Source organism: Tamandua tetradactyla, chromosome 2, assembly GCF_023851605.1.
Source record: "Tamandua tetradactyla isolate mTamTet1 chromosome 2, mTamTet1.pri, whole genome shotgun sequence".
Lineage (NCBI taxonomy): Eukaryota > Metazoa > Chordata > Mammalia > Pilosa > Myrmecophagidae > Tamandua > Tamandua tetradactyla.
This window is the reverse complement of record NC_135328.1, coordinates 23,083,471-23,109,679: the sequence shown is the minus strand read 5'-3', so window position 1 is coordinate 23,109,679 and position 26,209 is coordinate 23,083,471. Positions and strand designations below refer to the sequence as shown.

Below are 26,209 nucleotides of genomic sequence, written 5' to 3'. Positions count from 1 at the left end.
CCAGCAGTACTTCATCTATTTCTTTTGTGACATTTTCCCTTCTCTTTCTGGAATTCTCACTATCCATACATTAAACCTTCCGTTACTGGTTCACAGTTCTTGGATATTAATTTTATTTTTTATTTGCTTTTCAATTTGGAAATTTTATTGAGAAATCTTCATGCTCACTTATTATTTCCTTCATTGTGAGGAGTCTGCTACTGAGCCCATCAAAGGCATTCTTCATTTTTGTTACAATGTTTTCAATTTTTTTGCATTTCCTTTTGTTTTTTTTTTAGTGGAGTCTGAATTTCTCTACTTACATAATTCTCAGTTGTTATAGGTGTCAGCAACATAAAACCACACTGGGAGTGTGTGTGTGTGTGTGCATGTGTGTGTGTTTGCACATACTAAATGACGAGAGAACGGATGAGATTTAGCTAACCATTAACTGTTACATTTTGCTAATCTATTCATCCCCTTTATAAGTTAAAATATTGTTGGTGAAAGAATTGTCAAGCTTTTGCATACTTATGAACAAGCGTGTGCTGGACTTTTAGTACAATGGTTTTCAAAAGCAATATACACACCCTATTGGATTATAAAAATGATTAGCGGTTTGGACTTATCCTTCAGCAAATATTGTAAAAGATACAGAAATAAGAATGATGACAGATGATTTGTAATAAGAAAGCTTGAGCAAGGCTTAGGAGGGTGGATTTTGTAAGGAGGGGTTTAGTTTGCATCTGGTCAGTGATAACTTGAATTATTTTTAAGGATACTTGGGATTCTGGTACAGACTTCTGGAAAAGATAAGGATGTTGGTGACTTGTGATGTGCTGTTTAAATCCTGAAAGTCCCCTTGAGTCACCCTATATTCGTTTGTCCACATTATTCACTGAAAATGTATAGATGATGGCGTATCTTGTTTTACACATTATACAGCCTGTTTTTAGCTATAAGACCATAAGGGTGTAAAAGACTCCTTAGAATACTTGTGCCTTCATTCCTTGAAATTAAGTTATCCTTGCAGATATGTAAGTGTTTCACAATCCAAAGATAAAATGCACTTTGATGATTGGGAAAGGAGCCTGGGAGCTGTGTCTGAAAGCTTTTGGGCCCTTCTATGTTTGCCAGAACTTTCTCTTGCTAGACCATATCCTTTATCTTTGTTAAAGTCTTATGTGAGTATACACTCAGGGGTCTCATGAGTTCTATAAATTATACAACCCTGTGGAACTGCTGCAATGTTTAATTCAATATTCCAGGCCTCTCTTGAACAATTAGAGCATCAATTAACATATAGCCTTCATGATATCATAGCAACAATCCCTCGAAACTGAGAAATTAGGTCCTTTATATGGTGGTATTTTCATAATTCACTGTTCCTCACTTGCATCATCTCATTGCTCAAATGCAGGGGCATTATTTATATCACATGCATGTGCTCTAAGAGGTGCATTCCACAGACTGCAGTGTCAGTGGGAGCCTTTTGGATTGGTGCACTTGATGAGTGACATGGGTCCTTACTAATTTTTGTTGTCTCCTGACCCAGGTTGAGTATAAATGGCCATTTATACCAAGCAGACTTTCTTCTATCATTCTACCTGTCAGGATCTTTCATTTATTTCAATTTTTAACCCATGACTTCAAGTTTACATTGCATTTGTTTCAACTTGCATATAGTTCATGGAGTTTGTCATGGTTAGGGACAGGTGTCAACTTGACCAAGTTGTGGTACCTGTTCATCTGATTGGGCAAGTGCTGGCCTGTCTGTTGCAATGAGGACATTTCATAGGATTAGGTCATGATCACGTCAGCTACATCCACAGCTGATTCCATTTGTAATCAGCCAAAGGGGAGTGTCTTCTGCAATTAGTGATGCTAAATCCAATCATGGGAAGCCTTTTAAGGAGGACTGAGAGGAGACAGGTTGCATTCCTGCTTTGGCTGGTGAGCCTCTCCTGTGGAGTTCATCCAGGCCATCCATTGGAGTCGTCGGCTTCGCAGCCTGCCCTGTGGATTTTGGACTCTGCATTCCTACGGTCACGTGAGACACTTTCATAAATTTTATATTTGCAAGTGTTCCCTGTTGATTCTGTTTCTCTAGAGAACCCTAACTAATACATCTTGGTACCAGGAGTGGTTCTTAAGGAACAGAATCTTAAAAATGGGTTTTTATGAGTGGTTTTCTACTCTGACTGGGCTCAGAGACACTAAGGACTCTGATTCCCATAATCAGAATGACACTCCCAATCCATGGACTGAGTTGGCAAAGGAGATAGTCAAAATATCATCATTCGATTCTCCTAATGCTTCGCTTGTACGAAGTCAGACTCTGGGGGATAATGTTTTTGACACCTTTACAGAGTTTCATAGAAATAAGAGTTATAGAGATGTTGGTTGGTTGTTGTTAGATACACTGTCTACATTAAAGGGTGAAAGGGATGGGCTTAAGGCTTCAAACGAGAAGCTTAAGCGCCGTCTGAAAGATATAGACGTTTCTATGAGTATCCTGAAGGAAAATCTTATTTCCTGTAGCCGTAGACTTGAGATCTCTGAAAATTAGACTCAGAATATTATTGTTAAAGTAGCAACTTTACAACGTAAACTGAAATCTCAGTCTTGCATGGTGTCTGCCGTTAAAGTGAGGGCATTGATTGGAAAGGAGTGGGACCCTGAAAAATGGGATAGTGACATATGGATTGCTAATGATGTTGGGGGTGAGGTTAAAACCCTAGGCCATGCTGAGCCTTCTCTAGATAACCCTGTAATAGTCTGCCCTGAGGAGCCGCCCCACCTCCAGCCTGCCTTGAGGAATTGGCCACCCAACCTCCTCCTGAAGGGATTAGCCCTAGAGTTATTAATCCTGTTTCACCAGATGAAACTGCAAATGAAAGCCCTGAAGCAAATGGCTTGGAAGATATTTCTAATTCTTTTCATGACCCACCCCCACCACCCCTCATTTCTTCTAGACCTATAACTAGACTAAAGTCCCAACAGGCCCCTAAAGGTGAGGTACAAAGTATCACACATGAGGAGGTACGTTATACTCCAAAAGAACTGTGTGAGTTTTCCAATTTATATAGACAGAAATCAGGGGAATATGTGTGGCAATGGATTTTAAGAGTGTGGGATAATGGTGGGAGGAATATAAGGCTGGATCAGGCTGAATTTATTGATATGGGCCCACTAAGCAGAGATTCTGCATTCAATGTTATAGCTAGAGCAGTTAGAAAAGGTGTTAACAGCTTGTTTGGGTGGTTGGTTGAAACATGGATCAAAAGGTGGCCAACATTACCTGAAGTTGAAATGCCAGAACTGCCCTGGTATAATGTAGATGAGGGGATCCAGAGGCTTAGAGAGATTGGGATGTTAGAGTGGATTTATCATGCAAAACCTGCTCTTACAACCCAGGAATGTCCAGAGGATGCACCTTTTACCAGAACAGTGAGAAATAAATTTGTGAGACTAGCACCATCATCCTTCAAGAGCTCTGTGGTTGCACTTCTCTGTAGGTCAGATATTACTGTAGGAACTGCTGTCACTGAGCTGGAATCCTTAAACACAATGGGGATGACAGGATCCCGAGTTGGCAGAAGCCAGGTGGCAGCACTTAATCACCAAAGACAGGGTAGACGTGGGTATTATAATAGACAACAAACTCAAAGGAGGCATCAAAATTATATGACACGCAGAGATTTGTGGCATTGGCTAGTAAATCATGGGGTGCCTAGAAATACAATAGAAGGGCAGTCTAAAAAATTCTTGTTGGAGCTGTATAAACAAAAGAGTTCTAGGTCAAGGGAACAGAAGTCTAACCTGAATTACAAAAACACAGAGTCACAGCCCCTTAACCAATTTCCAGACTGGAAACAGTTTACAGACCCTGAGCCCCTTGAATGAAGGGGAGGCCAGGTCCCTATGGGGGAGAAACCTGTTACACTGCCACAAATTTATACTGTTAACATTCCTCTAAGTCTTCCCCAAGGAGACCAACGGCCTTTTACCAGGGTAACTGTGCATTGGGGAAAAGGAAATGATCAGATATTTCGGGGATTATTAGACACTGGTTCAGAAGTGACATTAATTCCAGGGGACCCAAAACGTCACTCTGGACCACCAGTCAGAGTGGGGGCTTATGGAGGCCAGGTGATCAATGGAGTTTTAGCTCAGGTCCGTCTCACAGTGGGTCCAGTGGGACCCCGGACCCATCCTGTAGTTATTTCCCCAGTTCCAGAATGTATAATTGGCATAGACATACTGAGCAACTGGCAAAATCCCCACGTTGGTTCTCTAACTCGTGCAGTGAGGACTATTATGGTGGGAAAGGCCAAGTGGAAGCCACTAGAACTGCCCCTACCAAGCAAAATAGTAAATCAAAAGCAATACCGTATTCCTGGAGGGATTGCAGAGATTACTGCCACTCTTAAGGACTTGAAAGATGCAGGGGTGGTGATTCCCACCACATCCCCTTTCAACTCTCCTATTTGGCCTGTGCAGAAAACAGATGGGTCTTGGAGAATGACAGTGGATTATCGTAAACTCAACCAGGTGGTAACTCCAATTGCAGCTGCTGTTCCAGATGTAGTATCATTGCTTGAGCAAATCAATACATCCCCTGGTACCTGGTATGCAGCTATTGATCTGGCAAATGCTTTTTTCTCAATAGCTATTAGTAAGGACCACCAGAAGCAGTTTGCTTTCAGCTGGCAAGGTCAGCAATATACTTTCACTGTCCTACCTCAGGGGTATATCAACTCTCCAGCCCTATGTCACAATCTTGTTCGCAGAGACCTTGATCGTTTCTCCCTCCCACAAGACATCACACTGGTCCGTTATATTGATGATATCATGTTGATTGGACCTAGTGAGCAAGAAGTAGCAACTACTCTAGATTTACTGGTAAGGCATTTGCGTGTCAGAGGATGGGAGATAAATCCAACAAAAATACAGGGGCCTTCCACCTCAGTAAAATTTTTAGGTGTCCAGTGGTGTGGGGCATGTCGAGATATCCCTTCTAAGGTGAAGGATAAATTGCTGCATCTGGCCCCTCCCACATCCAAAAAAGAGGCACAATGCCTAGTTGGCCTTTTTGGATTTTGGCGACAACATATTCCTCATTTGGGTGTGCTACTCCGGCCCATTTATCGAGTGACCAGAAAAGCTGCTAATTTTGAGTGGGGACCTGAACAAGAGGAGGCTCTGCGACAGGTCCAGGCTGCTGTACAAGCTGCTCTGCCACTTGGGCCATATGATCCAGCAGATCCAATGGTGCTGGAAGTGTCAGTGGCAAATAGAGATGCTGTCTGGAGCCTTTGGCAGGCCCCTATAGGAGAATCACAACGTAGACCCTTAGGATTTTGGAGCAAAGCCTTACCATCTGCTGCAGATAACTACTCTCCTTTTTTGAAACAGCTTTTGGCCTGCTACTGGGCCTTAGTAGAGACTGAACGCTTAACCATGGGCCACCAAGTTACCATGAGACCTGAGTTGCCTATCATGAGTTGGGTGTTGTCTGACCCACCAAGCCATAAAGTTGGGCGTGCACAGCAGCACTCTATTGTAAAGTGGAAATGGTATATACGAGATAGAGCCAGAGCAGGTCCTGAAGGCATAAGTAAGTTACATGAAGAAGTGGCACAAATGCCCATGGTTTCCACTCCTGCTGCCACATTACCTTCTCTTTCCCAGACCAGAGCTATGGCCTCTTGGGGTGTTCCTTACAGTGAATTGACTGAGGAAGAGAAAACTCGGGCCTGGTTTACAGATGGTTCAGCACGATATGCAGGTACCACCCGAAAGTGGACAGCTGCAGCATTACAACCCCTTTCTGGGGTGTCCTTAAAGGACAGTGGTGAGGGGAAATCCTCCCAGTGGGCAGAACTTTGAGCAGTGCACCTGGTTGTTCATTTTGCTTGGAAGGAAAACTGGCCAGAGGTGCGTTTGTATACTGACTCATGGGCTGTTGCTAATGGTTTGGCTGGATGGTCAGGGACTTGGAAAGACCGTAATTGGAAAATTGGTGACAAAGAGGTCTGGGGAAGAAGTATGTGGATAGACCTTTCTGAGTGGGCTAAAAACATGAAGATATTTGTGTCCCATATGAATGCACACCAGAGGGTGACTTCAGCAGAGGAAGATTTTAATAATCAAGTGGATAAGATGACCCGTTCTATGGATACCAGTCAGCCTGTTTCCCCAGCAACTCCTGTTATTGCCCAATGGGCTCATGAACAAAGTGGTCATGGTGGTAGGGATGGAGGTTATGCATGGGCTCAGCAACATGGGCTTCCACTCACCAAGGCTGACCTGGCTACAGCCACTGCTGAGTGCCCAATCTGCCAGCAGCAGAGACCCACACTCAGCCCCCGATATGGCACCATTCCCCGAGGTGACCAGCCAGCTACATGGTGGCAGGTTGATTACATTGGCCCACTCCCTTCATGGAAGGGGCAGCGATTTGTTCTAACTGGAATAGACACATACTCTGGATATGGGTTTGCTTTCCCTGCATGCAATGCTTCTGCCAAAACTACTATCCGTGGGCTTACAGAATGCCTTATCCATTGTCATGGTATTCCACATAGCATTGCTTCGGATCAAGGAACACACTTCACAGCAAATGAAGTGCGGGAATGGGCACATGCTCATGGAATTCTCTGGTCTTACCATGTTCCCCATCATCCAGAAGCAGCTGGATTGATAGAATGGTGGAATGGCCTTTTGAAAACTCAATTACGGTGCTAACTAGGTGGCAAAAACTTGAAAGGCTGGGGTAATGTTCTCCAGGAAGCTGTGTATGCTCTGAATCAGCATCCGCTGTATGGTGCTGTTTCTCCCATAGCCAGGATCCATGGGTCCAGGAACCAAGGGGTGGAAATGGGTGTGGTGCCACTCACTATTACTCCTAGTGATCCACTAGGAAAATTTTTGCTTCCTGTCCCTGCTACCCTGAGTTCTGCTGGTCTACAGGTTTTAGTTCCAAAACAGGGTGTGCTTTCTCCAGGAGAAACAACAGTGATACCACTGAACTGGAAGTTAAGATTGCCACCTGGCCACTTTGGGCTACTTATGCCTCTGGATCAACACACCAAGAAGGGGATTACATTATTGTCTGGGGTAATTGACCCTGACTATCAGAAGGAAGTAGGACTGCAACTACATAATGGAGGTAAAGAAGAGTTTTCTTGGAATATAGGAGATCCCCTGGGGCGTCTATTAGTACTGCCATGCCCTGTGATTAAAATCAATGGAAAACTGCAACAACACAATCAAGGCAGGACCACTAATGGCTCTGAGACTTCAGGAATGAAGGCTTGGGTCACCCCACCAGGCAAAGAACCACGGCCAGCTGAAGTGCTTGCTGAGGGGAAAGGGAACATGGAATGGGTAGTGGAAGAAGGTAGTGATAAATATGAACTTCGACCACGTGATCAGTTACAGAAACAAGGACTGTAATGCTGTTTTGTTTGTGTTATACTATTTAAGTTGTAAGATATCAAGTTTAAGAATGAATGTTGCCCAAGGATTTGCACCCTATTCTGGAGAGATTTAATGTGTTTCCAGTTATATGCTGGACAGTTGAGTATTGTCAGGTAAAAGAAAAAATGTGTGCTTATTTGTTTTCATTTGGAAATTAAGTATGGTCTAAGGTGATATATATATATATATATATATAGGTGCCAAGTTGACAAGGGGTGGACTGTCATGATTAGGGACAGGTGTCAACTTGACCAAGTTGTGGTACCTGTTCATCTGATTGGGCAAGTGCTGGCCTGTCTGTTGCAATGAGGACATTTCATAGGATTAGGTCATGATCACGTCAGCTACATCCACAGCTGATTCCATTTGTAATCAGCCAAAGGGGAGTGTCTTCTGCAATTAGTGATGCTAAATCCAATCATGGGAAGCCTTTTAAGGAGGACTCAGAGGAGACAGGTTGCATTCCTGCTTTGGCTGGTGAGCCTCTCCTGTGGAGTTCATCCAGGCCATCCATTGGAGTCGTCGGCTTCGCAGCCTGCCCTGTGGATTTTGGACTCTGCATTCCTACGGTCACGTGAGACACTTTCATAAATTTTATATTTGCAAGTGTTCCCTGTTGATTCTGTTTCTCTAGAGAACCCTAACTAATACAGAGTTGTTGCATATATGTCTCTCAACTAAAAAAGCCTTCTATTTGAAGACAGCACCATATCTTACTCAGTTTTTATTGTCCAGGTACTAGTTGGAAAGTCTTGCATGAAACATGTGCTCAAAGAAATGTTTGTTGAATTGATTCAAGATATTCAGCAGAGAATGTTAAGATTTCATGTTAATTTGTTAATTGAAATTTTTCTGGGTTCTGAATTGAATGATTTCATGAATGAAAAATGGCGTTTATGTTGGGGGTTTAAAATTACCTATTTTGAAAGCAGATCTTCACATGAACAGCGATGGAGAATAGCTTGTTAGGTAGATAGATTCAGTGTTTGAATGGCGCGAAGAAAGAAGTTAGAGAGAGAGGGCTCAAGTTCTGCCCTCCTCTCAGCATCCTTCATCCCTGCAATGACTCTCAGTGAAATGTATCACTGCAAATAATAGCTATAAATGTTAAAGGAGCATGTTTTCATGATATATGAAACACACAGCAACATTTGAGGAATTAAATGCATGTGATTAAGCTGTCCACCTGACCACCAATATTTGACAAGCTACCATCCTTCCCAAAGCTCAACTTAAGACAGTGCCATGATGCAGAAAAGCAAGAAGGATGTTTTCTACCATGACACAGATTTCAGTCCCTTCAGGGAAATGGGTCATACATGTATCATAGGCAGCAGACAACACATGATAAAAACCAGTTAAGGAAACTGGATCAACTACTTATGACATGTAAGTAAAACCAAAAAGCAGGAAAGTAGGAAAACAAGAAGCTGTCTGATACATTCTGCATAAAACCACTTATAAGAGTGAAGAGATAAAATACCCAGATACCAAAATTGGGAAGAATGGATTCCATTTCACTCAGACTTGACAAGACCTGGCAATTTCTTCACCTAAGCAAAGAAATAAGATGTCAATCCTAAGAGGAGCTGGTCAGTAATGGAAATTGAAAAAACCCTCTTAATTTTCCCCAATGGCATATTTCAACAAATTAAAACTATTTCTATACTTTTTAAGATTAGGCAACAGAGTAAATAAATTTAAGGTATTGAGACTCAGTTTTCCAATTGTTCGAGAAGTAAGGTAAAATACAGAAAGGGGAAGGATAGAGTATACACATATAGATATTAAAAGAGGTATACATATACATAAATGCATACTTTTTTTTACAATAGTGCTTGCTGAGTGGGCCTAGAAAGAATGACATCCTGGTAGGAATTAGTATACCTAAGACTCCGGTGTTTCTAAACGCATTCTGCCCCAAAAATCTTGGTTTCTAAATGTATTCTCCTAAAAAAGAAACCAAGGCCTCTTGGAGTTATCACTGATACCAGGGCTTGAGATAGGAAAGTACAAGAGGATATTGCGCAGAAAGTAAAAACATGCTCCAGAATCATGGGGGCATGTCAAAAAGAAACAGGAACTAGCTTGAAGACAATGACATTAAAAAAACCTGGAGGAAATTGAGCATTAAATCACAATGTAATAGTAGTGTAATTCATTGAATAAAATAAGAAACGTTGGGTGCAAATGAATTTAAATGAATTAATGGATTTAAAAAGTGAGGTAGGTGAGAAAGTTCTTACTTAAAGAAAAAATGGCCATGGGTAAATGAAGAAGGAATGACAGAAAAATCATCATTTGACAACCTGATAGTAAGAACTGATTAAGGTAAGAAATAGCAATGGCTGCTAAAACTGGTGGATGAATGTTTAATGTTAATGTATTTACGTAGTGGCAAAGTATCTTCTTGAGTAATGCTCTTTACAAACAAATGAAAAAGAGTAATTTACAGGGGAGATGCACATAGCAGATACCATTTTAACAAAATAATCAAAGTTAATATCTACGGTAATGACACAAATTGGTATCAAGTGCCTGCTGATATAAGGCACAGGGGAGAACAAAACAACTGATTCTTCTTAACCAGAAAAGAAAAGCAAGCATAATCTGAAATCAATCATGAGAAAATGTCTGACATAACCAACTTGAGGAGCAATCTAAAAAGTAAATGTCCTCCAAACATGCTTAAATCATGAAAAATAGTTTCAGGAATTATTGTAGCATAATATAACTGGAATTAAAGAAACATGAAAAATCATTGTCTGGCCATTTGCATGCACATGAGCACACACAAAGAGAATTTCCATTTTTAAGAAATACGCTTAGGGTTAAAAAGAAGAATGCCTACATTTTCCACATGAAGAGTATCAAATACCATATAAATAGTCTGTAGTAGAGCAGAATTTCTTTCTCAGCCTATCTATATCTGAATTGTATGTGTGCTCTTTTTCCCATAAGGTTGCCATCCAGTACAATAGACCCTTCCTTCCAGATATCATCAAAAGTAAGATTCTAAAAGAATTCATATATGGTTCAGAACTTGTGAGAAGCTGAGGTGATGGCAAAATACGGTCCTCAGTGAATCTAGAAAAGAAAGGGTAGTGAAAGCAAGAATAAAGATATCTCATCCTAATAACGGTTTCCTCAAGGAAGTTCCTTATTGGTTTTGATAATAAGGCCATCTTTCTGCTAACTGTACAAAGATTTACATTTTCCGTGCTTCTTATTGGATAAATTTGCAAGTTAACAGATACTTCACAGCAGATTTTACATCCTTATTCCTCAAGCTATAGATGATAGGATTCAGCATGGGGGTCATGGCCCCATAAAACAAGAACATAAGCTTGTCTGAAGTTTGAAATTTGTTTTCCCCAGACTGGTCTTGAGACGTAGGCTTTGCATACATAAAGAAGATGGTACCATAAAATATGATCACCACAGTCAGGTGTGAGGAGCAGGTGGAAAATGCCTTGTGTCTCCCTGTGGCTGATTTTATTCTCAAGATGGTGTAGAGGATGAACATGTAGGAGAAGAAGATGACCAGCAGTGGAAGAACCAGGAAGACCACATTGGACACCAGCATGGTGGTAACATTGAGGGATATGTCAGCACAAGCTAACTTGAGGACAGCCAAGATCTCACATCCAAAATGATTGATAACATTATTCCCACAAAATGGCAACCTCATGGCAAGAGACGTTTGCACAGTTGAGTTGATTCCACCAGACAACCATGACGTGGAAGCCATCAGCACATACACCGCCTTGCTCATGATGATGGGGTACCTCAGAGGGTTACAGATGGCCACATAGCGGTCAAAAGCCATCATGCCCAGGAGCAAACACTCTGTTGACCCCAGGGCAAACACAAGGAACATCTGCGCTGCACATCTAGAGAAGGAAATGGTTCTTTTCTGTGATATGATGGGCCCCAAAGTTGAAGGAATAGAAGCAGTTGTATAGCAGATATCCAGAAATGAGAGGTTTCCCAGGAAGAAGTACATGGGGGTGTGAAGACGAGCATCAAAGATGCTTGCTATGATGAGAACACCATTGCCCAGTAGAATCACTAGATACATCACTAGAAGCAGAGCAAAGAAAATGATCTCAAGATTTGGATGCCCTGAAAGGCCCAGAAGAAGAAATTCTGACACAAATGTCTGGTTGTTCTGATCCATGTCATTTGCTTTCCATATGTCAGAGGAAGACGAACCTAAAATGTATTTGGTAGCAAGGAACAAATGTTTCAAATTACCTGATAAATCATTATTTTAGGATTGAATAAAAGGAGTGTTTGCCTAAAGTTCTAATCCACAACAATGTGTTTGGCTATAATACAATGACACTGGGAATGTTGGATGTATCTACGCCCCATTGCTAATATCTGATGATCTATCTATAATCAGATTTAGATCCAGAAGTAATGTCCTACCTTTGAGGACATTTCCAAAACCTATGTTTCATTACAGACTTCAAACTAGACTTCTTCATTTGATCTAGTCCAGGATTCAGATGGTTGCAACAGTAAAATTCACCTCAACAAGGAATGGCATTTTGATTCACTGATTAACCTATATGATCAAAATGTCAAGGCAACTGCAATCTTTGTGCTTAAATTTTTTATGACTGACTGCAAAACATTTTCCAGTCATTTTCCTTAGTATTTTGTAAACATTTAATCATAATAAATTGAATCACCTTCACACAATTTAACACCAAATCAAGGCAAAGGAAGTTGTTGATCTCTTGCTGAAGTCCTTTCTTAATATCTTAAGTTTAAGACCACTTGATGGACGAGTTCTACATAGATATGATGAAGAATCTTTGGAGAACATTATGTAGTGTCTTTGCTTGTTTCATTTTGTAAGTTCAGCGAATATGTTGATAATTTACTTCTTTAAGCCAACCTGAGAAAAGAATAATAATGTATATTATTAATATTATATTATGTGTGTGTATGTACATGTGATTGTGTGCCTGTGTGATGGCATGCATGTGCATTCCTGTGCACCACCGTGTACTCTACAAACGACCATTCTTTATATTATGCTAATTTTTTTTCATCTTGAGAGACAGGACTTAAAGAATGTCACCAATCTAGTAAACAATAAAATGGAACTTGATGCTCAAATCTTTGACACTAGGTCTATTTGATTGCTTCACTCATTTAAATTAGTACATCAATCTCCTGATGATCTTACTGAACTACAGGTTCTATTTTACTGTTCAGGTCAGGGTCTGAGAATTTGCATTCCATAAGCTCCCAGATGGTGCTGAAAAATTTGGTGAAGAAATGACACAGAATATCAAGCCTAAATCTACACTGAGTTGGCAAAACATACAGCTGTGCTGAACAAGAGAGATTTTCTCTTGTCACATTATGTAGATTAGCTTAATGATCTGGAAAATTATCAGAACATATTCTTTTGTGTTTTGCAGTAAATTCCAGTCACACAATGTTGTTAAATACTCTTAAGAAAAATGTAATATTGAAAACACATTTTAAAAAAGATTGAGGTTACTTATGCTGGGCTTACAGTTCCTAGAGCCTTCCTGAGTCCAGCCATATTCTAAGTACATCAAGAAAATGAAACCTATAATCTAAGGTACCTATCATTACTTGCTCACAATCACAAATGGATATAAGATAACTATGTTATTCATGAAAAAGTAATATAAATATAATTATATTGTATAATTTCATGGAAAATTTTGTTTTCCTAGAAAGAAGAAGCTTATGCATAATAAATAACTCCAGGCATAATTCAGGAAGGGTTTCAGACTCAGGCCAGACCTGGAAATATGGAAATTATTAGACAGATGTGAAAGAGAAGAGAGGAGCAGTGTAACTTAGAAGGGAGAACAGGATGAGCAAAGTTTAGGAGTAATCAAATGACAGGGCCTCCTTTTTGGACAAAGGAGTTTCTGCGGAGGAGTGGTGACAAGCACATCTGACAAGGAAAGTGTGATTGGAGTACACAAAGGCCCAAAACCTGGCAGAACATGGGCACTTCTTTGGTGAAGAAGGGGCCCATTAAACCACGCAAGGCTGAGGGATCAGAACCTGTGACATTAACTTACAGCCAACTTAATGAGCTATGAATCCATGACACGAGGATTAAGACCTTTACAGTTTTCTGTTTGTCATTAGCTACTGACTGGATGTGAAAATTGATCTTTCCATATTCACCATTAGATTTGAAGTTGACCAACATCACCATTAGATTTGAAGCCGTAAGTTACTGAGAATGTCTAACTCGCTCCTATCACCCATTCTACCACTTAGTTTGTTGTGTGATAGTAGATGGGAAACACTTTAGAACAGAAAAGGTCTTGGAATCAACAACCAAACTGGTCAAAGGGATTCTCAAAATAGAATCAACTGAGTTAAAGAATAGACAGCAGAAATATTTGAACTTTGAGGAAAATGGCAAAAGAGGGAATGTCCATCTCGCTTTCTGAGAAGCCATACATTCCTAGATAAAGTACACCCCCTCCTTGTAGGTGCATCTTAAATCTTGCTTGCACATCCCTAAGCCCCATAACTATCTGAACTAGTCTACATATAGTAATGCATATCAGTAACTTAAAAAAAAACAAACATGCTTACAATCTTGCAAATGGCTTAGTACCTTCCTTGTTCTTGCCCATATAACCCCCTATAACTCCCTGGGTGGCATGGATTACTACTTGGAAAATACTGCAGCCACCCAGAAGCAGCTCCCTAATAAATGCTTACTATTATGTTATAAGGTATGTCTGCTTCATTTTTTGGGCTTAAATGTCCATCGAACTTTAATGGAACTTATTCTGTAGGTTCAAAACCAGACACAGTTTCAGAGAAGAAAAAAATGGAGCATACAAGAGGTTATTTTCTTAATTAATTCATATAAATATCAGGACTATCTCAAAATATCTGCATTCATTTCATTTAGAATATTTTTATTGCAGGCTCTGAGGTGTCCATGTCCTTTAAATTGGTTTAATTGACTCAGGACTCAAGGCTAATGACAGGCAATGGCAAGATCAAAAGCTCATGCTCTTTCCACTACTACCTTGACTAACAGTGCCATTAAAATACGCATAGAAGTCACAGATCAACAAGAGGGAATGGGCAAAAACAAACATAGATAAGATAAGGTCCATGAACAACCTTGACTGTTCTGATTCAACAGCGCCCTGACGAAAATGACAAAGATCCGACATTTACTTTATACCACTTCTTAAGATTAATCAAAGTTTTCCCCATGTAGTGCCCCGAAATTAATCAATGGATGCCTTGGAAAGGGGATAGGAGCTCTGTGATCTGCCCAATCATGAATGTAAATGGAAGAAAGATGGTAGGCCGTTGAATTTACGGGACAACACGGCAAGATTCCAGATCTGCCTTCTGGTGCAGGTCTGTAGAGGACTCCTCTTCCAGACAACTATAATGACAGCACGTCTTAGGCCACCTCAGATCTTCACCCCCACCCCCGCCCAACCTGCTCCAAGCTTTGCCCTCCCCAGGTAGAAATATCTTCTGCAGTACAATCCAACATGAGCACTGGTCGGTCTTGCTACCTTGTTTTTTTTTTTTTTCTGCTGCCAGCCCCTGAAACTTATCTTGTATTTTGTGAGCTAACCAAAGGTACAGGAGAAGGAGCATTTCTGTTTTGTTTATCCCTCTTCAACTAGTGACTAATACAGTGGCTGCAAATAATAGGTTAATTAGAACTGAATAGATATGTATTTAATTTCTACAATCTCAAGCAATTTCCCTGTGCAGAATTAATGGATACATGATCAGAACAATTTAATATGTGCGAATTGTTTTTCTTTTGCCACAAACTTTAGGTATTTTGTTTCCTATTTTTCTTTTAGTATCTTTCACTCAATACAAAAAAAGTTGCTTGCTAATATATATACTCATCAGTTTAGGCAACAGAGTGAACACCTCATTTCCATTTGAACAGACATCACATGGATTTAGAATAGTGGAAAAGAGCTTGGCATTTAGTATAAAAATTTTTCTTTGGCATTTCCTTGTTTTTGACTTATAGGTTTATTTTTCTAATTTGTAAAATAGTGGTAAATCTGCATGTCTTACATTTCTTACAGGAATGCTGTGATGACAAAATAAGATAGCAATGCAGAATTGCTAGATTATTTCACAGGCATTATAAAAATAATAGTAATAATGAACTGTTGCTGTATTATTGCTATATTCATGAACTGGGAGCTGTGCTGTTTTAGGTTATTCCTACTTGAATATAATATTTATTACCTCCTTTAATTACAACGAAAAGATACTGTTTCATGATATTTACGACTTACCTCTACTGATCCATTATTTCCACCTCTTGGAAGAGCAGCTTATTTTTCCTTAATATTTATGTCATTTTGAATTAAGAAAAGCTCAAAAAAATGCCAAGTTCCACCCAAGTACAGGGGTAAATATTTGTAATGCAGCAGTGATTGTAATTGTTCCCCAGCCCCCAAAGCAATTTAAAGTTGGAGTCAGAGATGTATGGAATGGAAACTTCTTGGTACGTCAGAAACAGTGTCCCACATATCCAAGTAAGAGTGGGTTTGGGATTAAATCATGCTGAAGAAGAATTCTAGAAAATGAAATGAAATTTGCTCATTAACTTTTGCAATTAGGGCAAATTTTTACAAGCAAATGTTAGGAAATGTGAGTGCTTTTAAATCCAAAATATATTTACCAAAGTAAAGTTAATTAAATGTTAGTGCCTATTAAATCAAATGATAGATTTAAAAAAAAAGTCAAATGTTAGAATTGAGAAACTATCTAGATATTATAAATGAAATAAAACACAGTATTGCTATGAATTAAATGATTAGTACTTAACTTTTTCGCTGGCTTTGTCTTTAGTCTCTTGAGCAGACTGGTTCATGGAGGATGCCAATTTATACCTTTTATAGAGTGAAAAGAAATACAAAGAAGCCATGAAACAAATAAGTCTCTAAGACAAAATTCAATCTACAAAAGAAATTAAAGATAAAATAATAATAGTAATAAAAAATGAAAGGGGGGTCCATGGTGGCTCAGCAGGCAGAGTTTTCACCTGCCATGCCGAGGCCCGGGTTCGAGTCCCGACGCCTGCCCATGCAAAAAAAGAGCAATCTGCAACTGTCAGGCACAGAAGGGAAAAAAAAAAAAAAACCCAGACGTGTCCTGAGGTATAATTCACTTATTGAATTAAAATGTTTTAGAAAAGCCTATTTATATATGCTTTGCTTTATATATCAACACTGAGGTTCTGACTGTAATACTCTTATAGATTTCATGTTTCTACGTAAAATATTTGGATTCTGAGAAATAATAGTTTGCTTAAGAAACTAGGAGCTGGCCCCTGCCTTCGCATTCCCAGCGCAGTCCCATCGCCTCCCTCCGATCCCTTTCTTGCATGGAAGGTGAGCATTGTACCACTGAACCACTTGTGTGCCAAGTAAATGCCCATGACATTTTATTGATTTGCTTTTTCCCAAGTTCATATGAACCCTAAGAGATCATTTTAATGAAAAGTGTACTTTTACCTTTATTTCTTATGCTTTTCTTCTTTAGGAATGACAACTGACAGCAATAGAGTTCAAAAAATATGTTCAAATACATAAGTACATATAAGCAACATTTCTGAGTATCTAATATTGAAAGAGAATGGTGTTGTTTAAAATTACTGTCAAGAGATCAGGATTAGCACACTTGCAGAGTAATGCATGTAAGACAGTTTGGAGAGTGGCTATTAGTAATCCTGCCTGGATTCCTTTGCAGTTTTCCACTGAATTTCATTATAAAAACTAAGCGCTATCTGCAGGGATTTCTTGTGTTCTACGCTTGCTCTTCTGCACTTCCCTTGGTAATCAGAACAAATCACCCAGTCTCTAGAGTAACTCCCTTCTTTGCCTATTGATTCAAAGGTATAAACAGTCCAAATGTCTGGGTGGTCATCTTAACTGCCATTTCAGTAAAATCATCGTTTCATCTCCCAGGGGAAACACACCTACCTTCGGAAATGTCAGAGCATAAGGTCATAGGAACCGGAACAAAAATTTTCCTACTGTTGTTCATATGAAATTTAACCCCACAAAGGATAGGTCAAATCTACTTAAAATTTAGGACTAAGAGTCAACCCCAAGAGAGCCTCTTTTGTTGCTCAGATGTGGCCTCTCTCTCCAGCCAACACAACGAGCAGTCTCACCACCCTCCCCCTCTCTGCGTGGGACATGACTCCCAGGGGTGTGGACCTTCCTGGCAACGTGGGACAGAGATCCTGGAATGAGCTGAGACTCATCACCAAGGGACTGAGAAAAACCCTAGAATGAGCTGAGAGTTAACATCAAGGGATTAAGAGAACCTTCTCGACCAAAGGCGGAAGAGTGAAGTGAGACTAAATGTCAATGGCTGAGAGATTCCAAACAGAGTCGAGAGGTTATCCTGGAGGTTATTCTTATGCATTAAGTAGATACCACCTTGTTGTTCAAGATGTAGTGGAGAGGCTGGAGGGAACTGCCTGAAAATGTAGAGCTGTGTTCCAGTAGCCATGTTTCTTGATGATGATTGAACAATGATATAGCTTTCACAATGAGACTCTGTGAATGTGAAAACCTGTGTCTGATGCTCCTTTTAGCTACTATATCAACAGAAGAGTAGAACATATGGAATAAAAATAAATAATAGGGGGAACAAATATTAAAATAAATTTAGTTTGAAATGCTAGTGGTAAATGAAAGCGAGGGGTAAGGGGTATGATATGTATAATCTTTTTTTCTCTGTTATTGTTTTATTTCTTTTTCTGTTGTCTTTTTATTTCTTTTTCTAAATCAATGCAAATGTTCTAAGAAATGAATATGCAACTATGAGATGATATTAATAATTACTGATTGTATATGTAGAATGGAATGATATCTTAATGTTTTGTTTGTTGTTAATTTTTTTAATTAATAAAAAATAAATAAACAAAAAAAATTTAACAAAAAAAAATTACCTACTGGATCCCACTAGGGGTTTTAATGAGTAGTGGCACTCCCATTCCCACCGCTTGATTCCTGGACCCATGAATCCTGGCTATGAGAAAGACAGTATTCTAGATTGAACATTGATTTGGAACATATAGCACCTCCTGTGCAATATTGCCCCAATTCTGCAAGATATTGCCATCAGTTGATGCTAATAGTACAATCCTTAAATCCTTAAAGGTCATTCTACAATTCTGTCAATCCAGCTGCTTCAGGATGAAGAACTGGTGAATCCCACAGGCATGGAATCATTGTCACAGTTCATTAACTGAAACAAAGCTGTGAGGAACATCATCATGGTGAATAAGACATTCTGTGAACTCCTGGATGGTAGTTTTGGCAGAAGAACTATGAGCAGGAAAGGTAAATCTGTATCTAGAATCCTGTGTATTCTAGGAGATACACATGCCCCTTCCACTATAGAAATGGTCTAATGGAATCTGTCTGCCATCAGGTGGCAAGCAGACAACCTTGAGGAATGGGGCAATATAAGGAATGAGGTTGGTCTCTGCTGCTGTCAGATTTGGTCCTTAATTATAGCCAAGTGGGTCATAGTGACTAGAAGTCCATGTTTCCTAGCCATGCATAACCTCCATCCTTACCACTTTGTTCAAGTGCCCATTGGTCAAGGACATCACTGGCTGGGAAAGAAAGCTGACTCATATTCACAGAACAGGACATCTTTAATAACTTCTGGATTATTAAAATTCTCCTCTACTGAGATCACCCTCTTATAAATCATTCACATGGCACAAACATATCTTCACAATTTTCACCCATTAAGAAAGTTCTACACACATAGTTCTCCCCCACCAATTTTTGACAATTGGTGTTAAAAATTGCTTGACACCAATTTTTCAATCATTTTCCTTCAAGTCTCCAACCATACAGCCAAACCCTTGGCAACAGCCCATGGATCAGTATGTAAATGCATTTCTGGCCATTTCCCTGTTCAAGCAAAATGAACCAACTGGTGCACTGCTAGAGTTCTGCCCACTGGGAGGATGTCCCTTTACCAGTGTTGTCAAGAATGGAACATTCTTGACAACAGCTCTCCAGTATTGGCATATTGCACAGAACTGTCTGTGTCTTCAGGGATGATGGAACTGCTCTAACAAATTTATTCCTCACAGTTGTGGTGAAAGGAGTGCCTTTGTACATTTCTCTGGTGGGTGAGACGGTCTTACATGACGTCACTCTAACATTCCAATTACTCAGAGACTTTGACTATCAGTATGTTTTGTTTCAGTTTGTTAATGCTGCTGGAAATGCAATATACTTGAAATGGGTTGGTTTTTATACAGGAAATTTATTAAGTTACAAGTTAACTGTTCTAAATTCATGAAAATGTCCAAACTGGGATGCATAGGGAAAGATACCTTGATGAAGAAAGGGCAATCTGGGGAGGCACATGGCAGGTGTCTGCTGGTCCTTTGGCTTCTGGTTTCAAACAGATTCCCTTGTGGTGTTTTTTATTTCTTTCTCTGCATCTCCAAATGTCTCTGTCTGCGTCAACTCTTAACCTTTCTGCAAAATGAGTCCCTCTCAAAGAACTCCAGTAAGTGACCCACCTTGAATGGGTGGAGACACATCTCCATGGAAACCACCTAATCAAAAGGTCCCACACACAACTGGATGGGTCACATCTCCATGGAAACAACTTAATAAAAAAAGATCATACCCAACAATATTGAATCAGGATTAAAGAACATGGCTTTCTGGGATACACGGCAATTTCAAACTGGCACATAGTATATCATAGTGTGTTGACATTTCAAATTCACTCAGTGTAAGCCACCCTTCTGTCCGTGCTTCAGGCAACAACCTAACGAATTGTTAGAGAGTGTTCTAATCCTTCAAGTTCCAATACTATGCCCAGAAATGCTGCTTAATTGGTCCACACCAACAAATTTTAGCATGATACAATGTTACATTCTGCCCACCACTGTCCCATATGCTAATATCCATTCCCATACATATTGTCCTGATAGCAGTAGGTATAAAATGAAAAAATAATGCACTTCTTTTGCAGTATAGTGCAACATCTCATGTGTCAGTTTGCCCTCATCTTGGGGTCATTCTGGACTTAAGTCTAGGTATAGGTTTGGAAGAAATGGATAGTGATGGGTGTGGGTCCAGAGAGAAACTAGCAGTGTCTTGGAAATCAACTACCTCAAGGGATTCCATTTTAGTTTCATCGGGTGAAACAGGGTTACTATCTTCACATGGAGACTATTTCCATAGAGTAGGTAATTATTGGTTTATCAGGCAAAGCTATTTTGTCTTTTCCAATAGATATGGATCAGATGATTACTCAGAGCAGGCTATGACAGATTTATTTGGCAAGGAAGACTCAGCGGAAATCAGGGGTTCAGTTGTCACCATCATTATCATGATCAACACATACATCCTGCTTACATCTCAGGGATTACTTTCCCTCCCAAACATTTCCCTCACTTTAGCAGCAGACACTCTGTGATCTGCAATGTTGGGAATTCAGTTTGTGTTGTAATACAGTTACTTGTATGATGAGACTCTGCATTTGGTTTTCAGAAAACTCCAGGCTGCAGCTATAAGAAATAAAAGTTTCTATCAGGGAACACCGTAGAAATGATGTCATTGGTGAGGTGCATGAGCTAGGAATTTAAAGCCAGGGCCCAACCTTTTTCTTAATAATGGATCCAGTGTATTTAAGAACAACCAGTCATCACTTAAAGGTGCTCCAAAGAGTGCGTTCTATAGACCGCAGTGTAAAAGTATGCCCTTGGATTGGTGCATTTGGTGAAGTGGACTTTGTCCTACTAATCTTTATTGTCTCCTGCCCCAGGTTGACTATAACTGGCCATTTATACTGTGGTAGTTAGATTCAGTTGTAAACTTGGCCAGGTGAAGGCAGCTAGTTCTGTTGCTGTGGACATGAGCCAATGGTATATGAACCTCATCTGTTCTGATTTACATCTGCAGTTGGCTAGGAGGCATGCCTGCTGCAATGAATGATGTTTGACTTAATTTGCTGGTGCTTAAATGAGAGAGCTCAACGTAGCATAGCCCAAGCAGCTCAGCATACCTCATCTCAGCACTGGCAGCTCAGCCCAGGCCTTTGGAGATGCAGAAAGAAGTCACCCCGGAGAATGTTGTTGGAACCTAGGGGCCTGGAGAGAAGGCCAGCAGAGACCATCCTGTGCCTTCTTACGTAAGAAAGAACCTCAGTGGAAAGTTAGCTGCCTTTCCTCCGAAGAACTAATGAAATAAATCCCCTTTTATTGAAAGCCAATCCATCTCTGGTGTGTTGCATTCCAGCAGCTAGCAAACTAGAACATATACCAAATAGTATTCCTTCTGACATGCCACTTGCCAGGATCTTTCATTTACTTCAATTTTTAATGTCAGACTTCAAGTCTATATTGGATTTGTTTCACTTTGCTTGTGATACTTATAATTGTTACATATTTTTGTCTTCAATTAAAAAGGCTTTTATTTTAAAATGACACCATATCTGACTCATTTTTATTGTCCATGTACCAGTCACAAGGTCTTGCACAAAACACGTGCTCAAAGAAATGTTTGTTGGATTGACTTACATCTACTTAGTTAACATGGGGACATCATTCTTAACATATGCCTTTACAGCACCGCATAATTTGTTAACTCAGATTTTTCTTTAATCTGAATTAAATGTTTTCTTGAAGGAAAATAGCATTTAATCTTGGATTTTTAAACAATGTTAAGCTATGAAGACAGTATGTCACATGAAAAGCAGTGCAGAATAGCTTGTAAAACTTATAGATTCAGAGCTTCTCTGGTTGGAAAGAAAGTGTTTGGGGAAAGGTCCTTCTCCTATTCAGCATCCTTCATCCCCTCAGTGGTCACTGAGTATATACCACTGCAAGGAATAACTATAAATATTAAAGCCACATATGATTTCGTAATATACAAAATATGGTGCAACTGTTGAGGAACTAAATATCTGCAGGTAAAATTGGCTATCAAACCACCACAAGTATACGTGCTGTCTTCCCTAACTAAAGCTCATCTTGCAATAGTGATGTTATGTAGAAAATTAAGAAGCAAATTTTCCATGGTGAAGTAGATTTCAATTTTTAGGAAAACTTGGCAAATATATGTTATCTCAAGCAACAAACAATGAGTGATAAATGCCAGTGGAGGCATCTACATAAACTGCTGAAAACATAGAGATAAAGCAAAAAAAAACAGAAAAGAAAAGATGAAATAGGACAAAAAAAAGCTGTCTGACATGTTCTGTATAAAATCACTTATACGCATGTAGAGATAATATATCCAGGCACCAAAGTTCCAAAGAATGGATTCTATTCCACTGAGGCATGACAGGAGCTGGCCATTTCTTAACCTAACAAAAAGAATGTGCCAATCACAAAAGGGGCTGGCCAGTAATGAAACTGGAAAAAATCCTTTTCCTAGGACATGTATTGTCAAATTGAAACTTCTTCTGAGCTTTGTAGGATCAGAAAATAATAATCACATAAATTTATGGTAATGAAATCTAGATTTTTGGTTGCTCAAGAAAGAGGTAAAAAAATGAAAAGGGGAAGGATAGAGTTTGGTGTTAGATTGAAATTGGGTATATCAATAAAAAGTCTTGCTTTCAAATATATATATATATATGTATACATATGTAGATATGAAAATACGTTTATAGAGGTTAAATTACATATACAAGTGTTCAGGCCAAGACTGAGCAAATGCAGAGCCCAGGAAGGTGTATTTACTAGACTGAAAAACGCACTGGGCACATAAGTGGACATGGAGATTGGCACTTATGAACACAGGTTTTCTGGTGGTGGCCGTTCAGAAGTTGAAGGAAGTGTAGGAAACGTAAGTGCACAAAGCAATATATGATTTTAGTACAAGACATTTCATATAATATGAAGACATTGGGTCTTCATATTATAAAGAGGCTTAAGACCTGATGTTTTACTAAGGTTAATGGTTGAGGTTAAAATACAGTCAATGCTGTTTTCTACATCTGTAGTTACATTCTTCCCTTTGGGGAGACTGTTTACTTTTTTGAACTTTGTCTAGGCTAAAGCAGGTCTATTACAGGCTTTTGGGAAGATACTTTGGCATCAGATTTCCACATTCCCACCCCTGTAACAGGCTGCATAAACCAGAGGACAGATATTGCATCCATGCACCATAATAACCATATAAAATACAACAGAATAGTAATCATCCACCACAGGGCAGATAATCCTATAAAGAAGTGCTGCCAAGGGTGAGAAAGCGAATCAAACCAGATGAAAAGGGTCAGTAAGTATTGATCAATACTGAATGTGTGCTCTTGCATATGATTTAAAGCTTGCAAATTGTTATGGGAGTGATCAGGAATATGAATACAATATGCACCACACTGTATGTTTCTAAGGACAGAGTTTCCACCTTGTACCAGAGTAAAAATATCTAAAGCAATTCTGTTTTGTAAGACTATTCTCCACAATTGTGGGGTCTTGTCATTTTACAATGATATCGCCAGTTTAGATTCATTAAGCACCTGAGCTGTGTGGTTGGCTAAGGTTGTTATATACTTTAAAGAATAGCTAAAAGATAAAACCACCGTAGGTTAGGCTTTACTCAATATCTAGATTTAACCACTTCCAAGTTACTAGGAGTGTGTCGGAAAGAATGACATAACATGGCAGAAATATACAGCTGCTGCTGTCCAATTTTAAGCTAAATAGGGACATCCATTTTGCCCACAAGCTCATAGATAGCCACCCTCATATGGAGAATCCTCTGCCATATGAGCCACAGGAGAGGCATATGCTCTGTGTCTGTCGGAGGCACTTTGGCACTGGAAAAAGGCTATCATTTTGCAGCTTAATGGTAAAATTATATACCTCTGAGAGTAACCATCCCATGTCTCAGTTCCCATAAAGATGTTCCGTGCAGACAATGGTGATACGGTCTAAGGTTACTGCTTCCGCTGTCACCCATCTTATTCCATCATGTACAGCATACCCTAATATGGGCCAGGGTTTATTTACTTGTTCCCTCACAAGGGAAAAATATGAGCCCAAGTCTCATTATAGGACAGTAATTGGATTCACTCTTAAAATAGAAACTCTCATCCAGATCTGTCAGTGTGTCAGATTCTGCCATGTCATCGGGGCATTCCACGTAGTCCAATTAGCAGGAGCCATGGTCCAGGGAAGGCTGGTAGCATCTGAACATGGCAAGTCTGTGCAAACCCATATTGGATTTGATTGTGGGTTACACTGAAGCCCACTATAGAAAAGTATTTGCTTGGGCACTACTGGAAAGAAAGATGTTCATAGGGAAAAATAAGAAGTAAATATTGTTGATCTAGTAATATACACACAGGAGTTCTATTAGTAGGCAGAAAGGTATCAGGCAAAGGGATATTATGGGGAGGTTTTAAGTACCAGATATTCTCCCCCTGTAAATCTTGCGAATTCTCCACCATGATATCAATTGTTAGTCTAGGTATAAAAGGGACCACATCGTTATACATAAGGTTTCTATGGGAATAGGAAGCCCCAAATTGGTGATAAAAATTTAACAAGCAGTTTTTGTACAAATTGTGGCCTTATTACAATATGTTGGGTGACTCTTATTCCCCATGGGCTGAAGGTTCTCAACCAGCATGTCTGCAAAGGCCAGTGCCAGGTCCAAAAGACCTCATTTTCCTCCATTTGTATGGTCTGAGCCATAGGCAACAGTTAATTATTATTATTGCCCCTTTTAGTCTGTAAATTGGCTGGCTCTTTAATGTGTATTCTCAGTGCCTTCTGTTAGTATTTCAATAAGAGGAGTTGCAGCTTATGGTATAGAGTTTAGGCTGGTTAGGGCCTGATATATCCTTTTAGTCCATTGTTGTAAGGATTTCTTATCATCTTTCAAGTGTTCCTTTAAGAGGACATTCATCTTTTCTATAAGACCTGCACCTGTGAGCTTATAGGGTGGATGAAAAAGTCCACATTATATCAAAATCTATAGCTCATACTTGGGTCATTTGTTCAGTGAAAAGTGTTACCCAATCACTGTCCATTTGTATAAGTATCCCATAGAGGTACTTACCTTTTCTAGACAGTATATGGTGGCTTGTTGAGCAGCTTTCCCCACCAGAAAAGCTAACAGAAGTCCCATGGTAGTATCTACTGCAGTGAATACATACCTTGTCCCTCCCAAGAGAGAAGGGGGATAGTATAATCTAGTTGCCACCAGTTCACAGGAGCCTGTGATTGGCTGATATGTGTCTCATCTGGTGGGGTAATCAACATGGTCATTGCAGGGAGCATTACGGGCACTCCCATGTGATAATTGTAAGTGTTGGCAAATGATAGATAACTGGGACTGCTGTACTACACACCGTAAGATTTGATAACCTTCAGTGCTCTTTCAATGAAGCTACTTGGTTGTTTCTGGAGTTTCGGTAGTGTGGCTCTGGACATGAGTGAAGGCACCTGCCTCAACTTTCCTGGGTAGCATGCTAGGAAGGTGGGTAGGGACATGTTAGACAATTACCTTTCATCACTGGCAGGTGTCCCACATGCCTTTCCACAGCTCTCATCCCCAGAGGGGGTGACACATGACTGCCCATTGTTTTTATTTACAAGTTGCCATCCAAATCATGAGGCTTTTATAAACAGGCCAGTTGTCAGTACCTACGGGTACTTACCTAGAATGTTGCCTCACCACAAACCCCACATAAAACCAATGTCAGT

The 26,209-nt window shown here is 39.7% G+C and overlaps 2 protein-coding genes across 3 annotated transcripts in view; one reads left to right on the top strand and one right to left on the bottom strand.

Annotated features, from left to right (window-relative positions):
* LOC143667035 (olfactory receptor 13C9-like) overlaps positions 1 to 26,209 on the top strand; it is a 713,098-nt gene that overhangs the window by 490,666 nt on the left and 196,223 nt on the right. The window lies entirely within an intron of this gene.
* Positions 10,691 to 11,644, bottom strand: LOC143659278 (olfactory receptor 13C4-like). The gene has a single exon (XM_077132076.1). It carries the CDS (start codon positions 11,642 to 11,644, stop codon positions 10,691 to 10,693), a length of 954 nt encoding a protein of 317 aa, XP_076988191.1.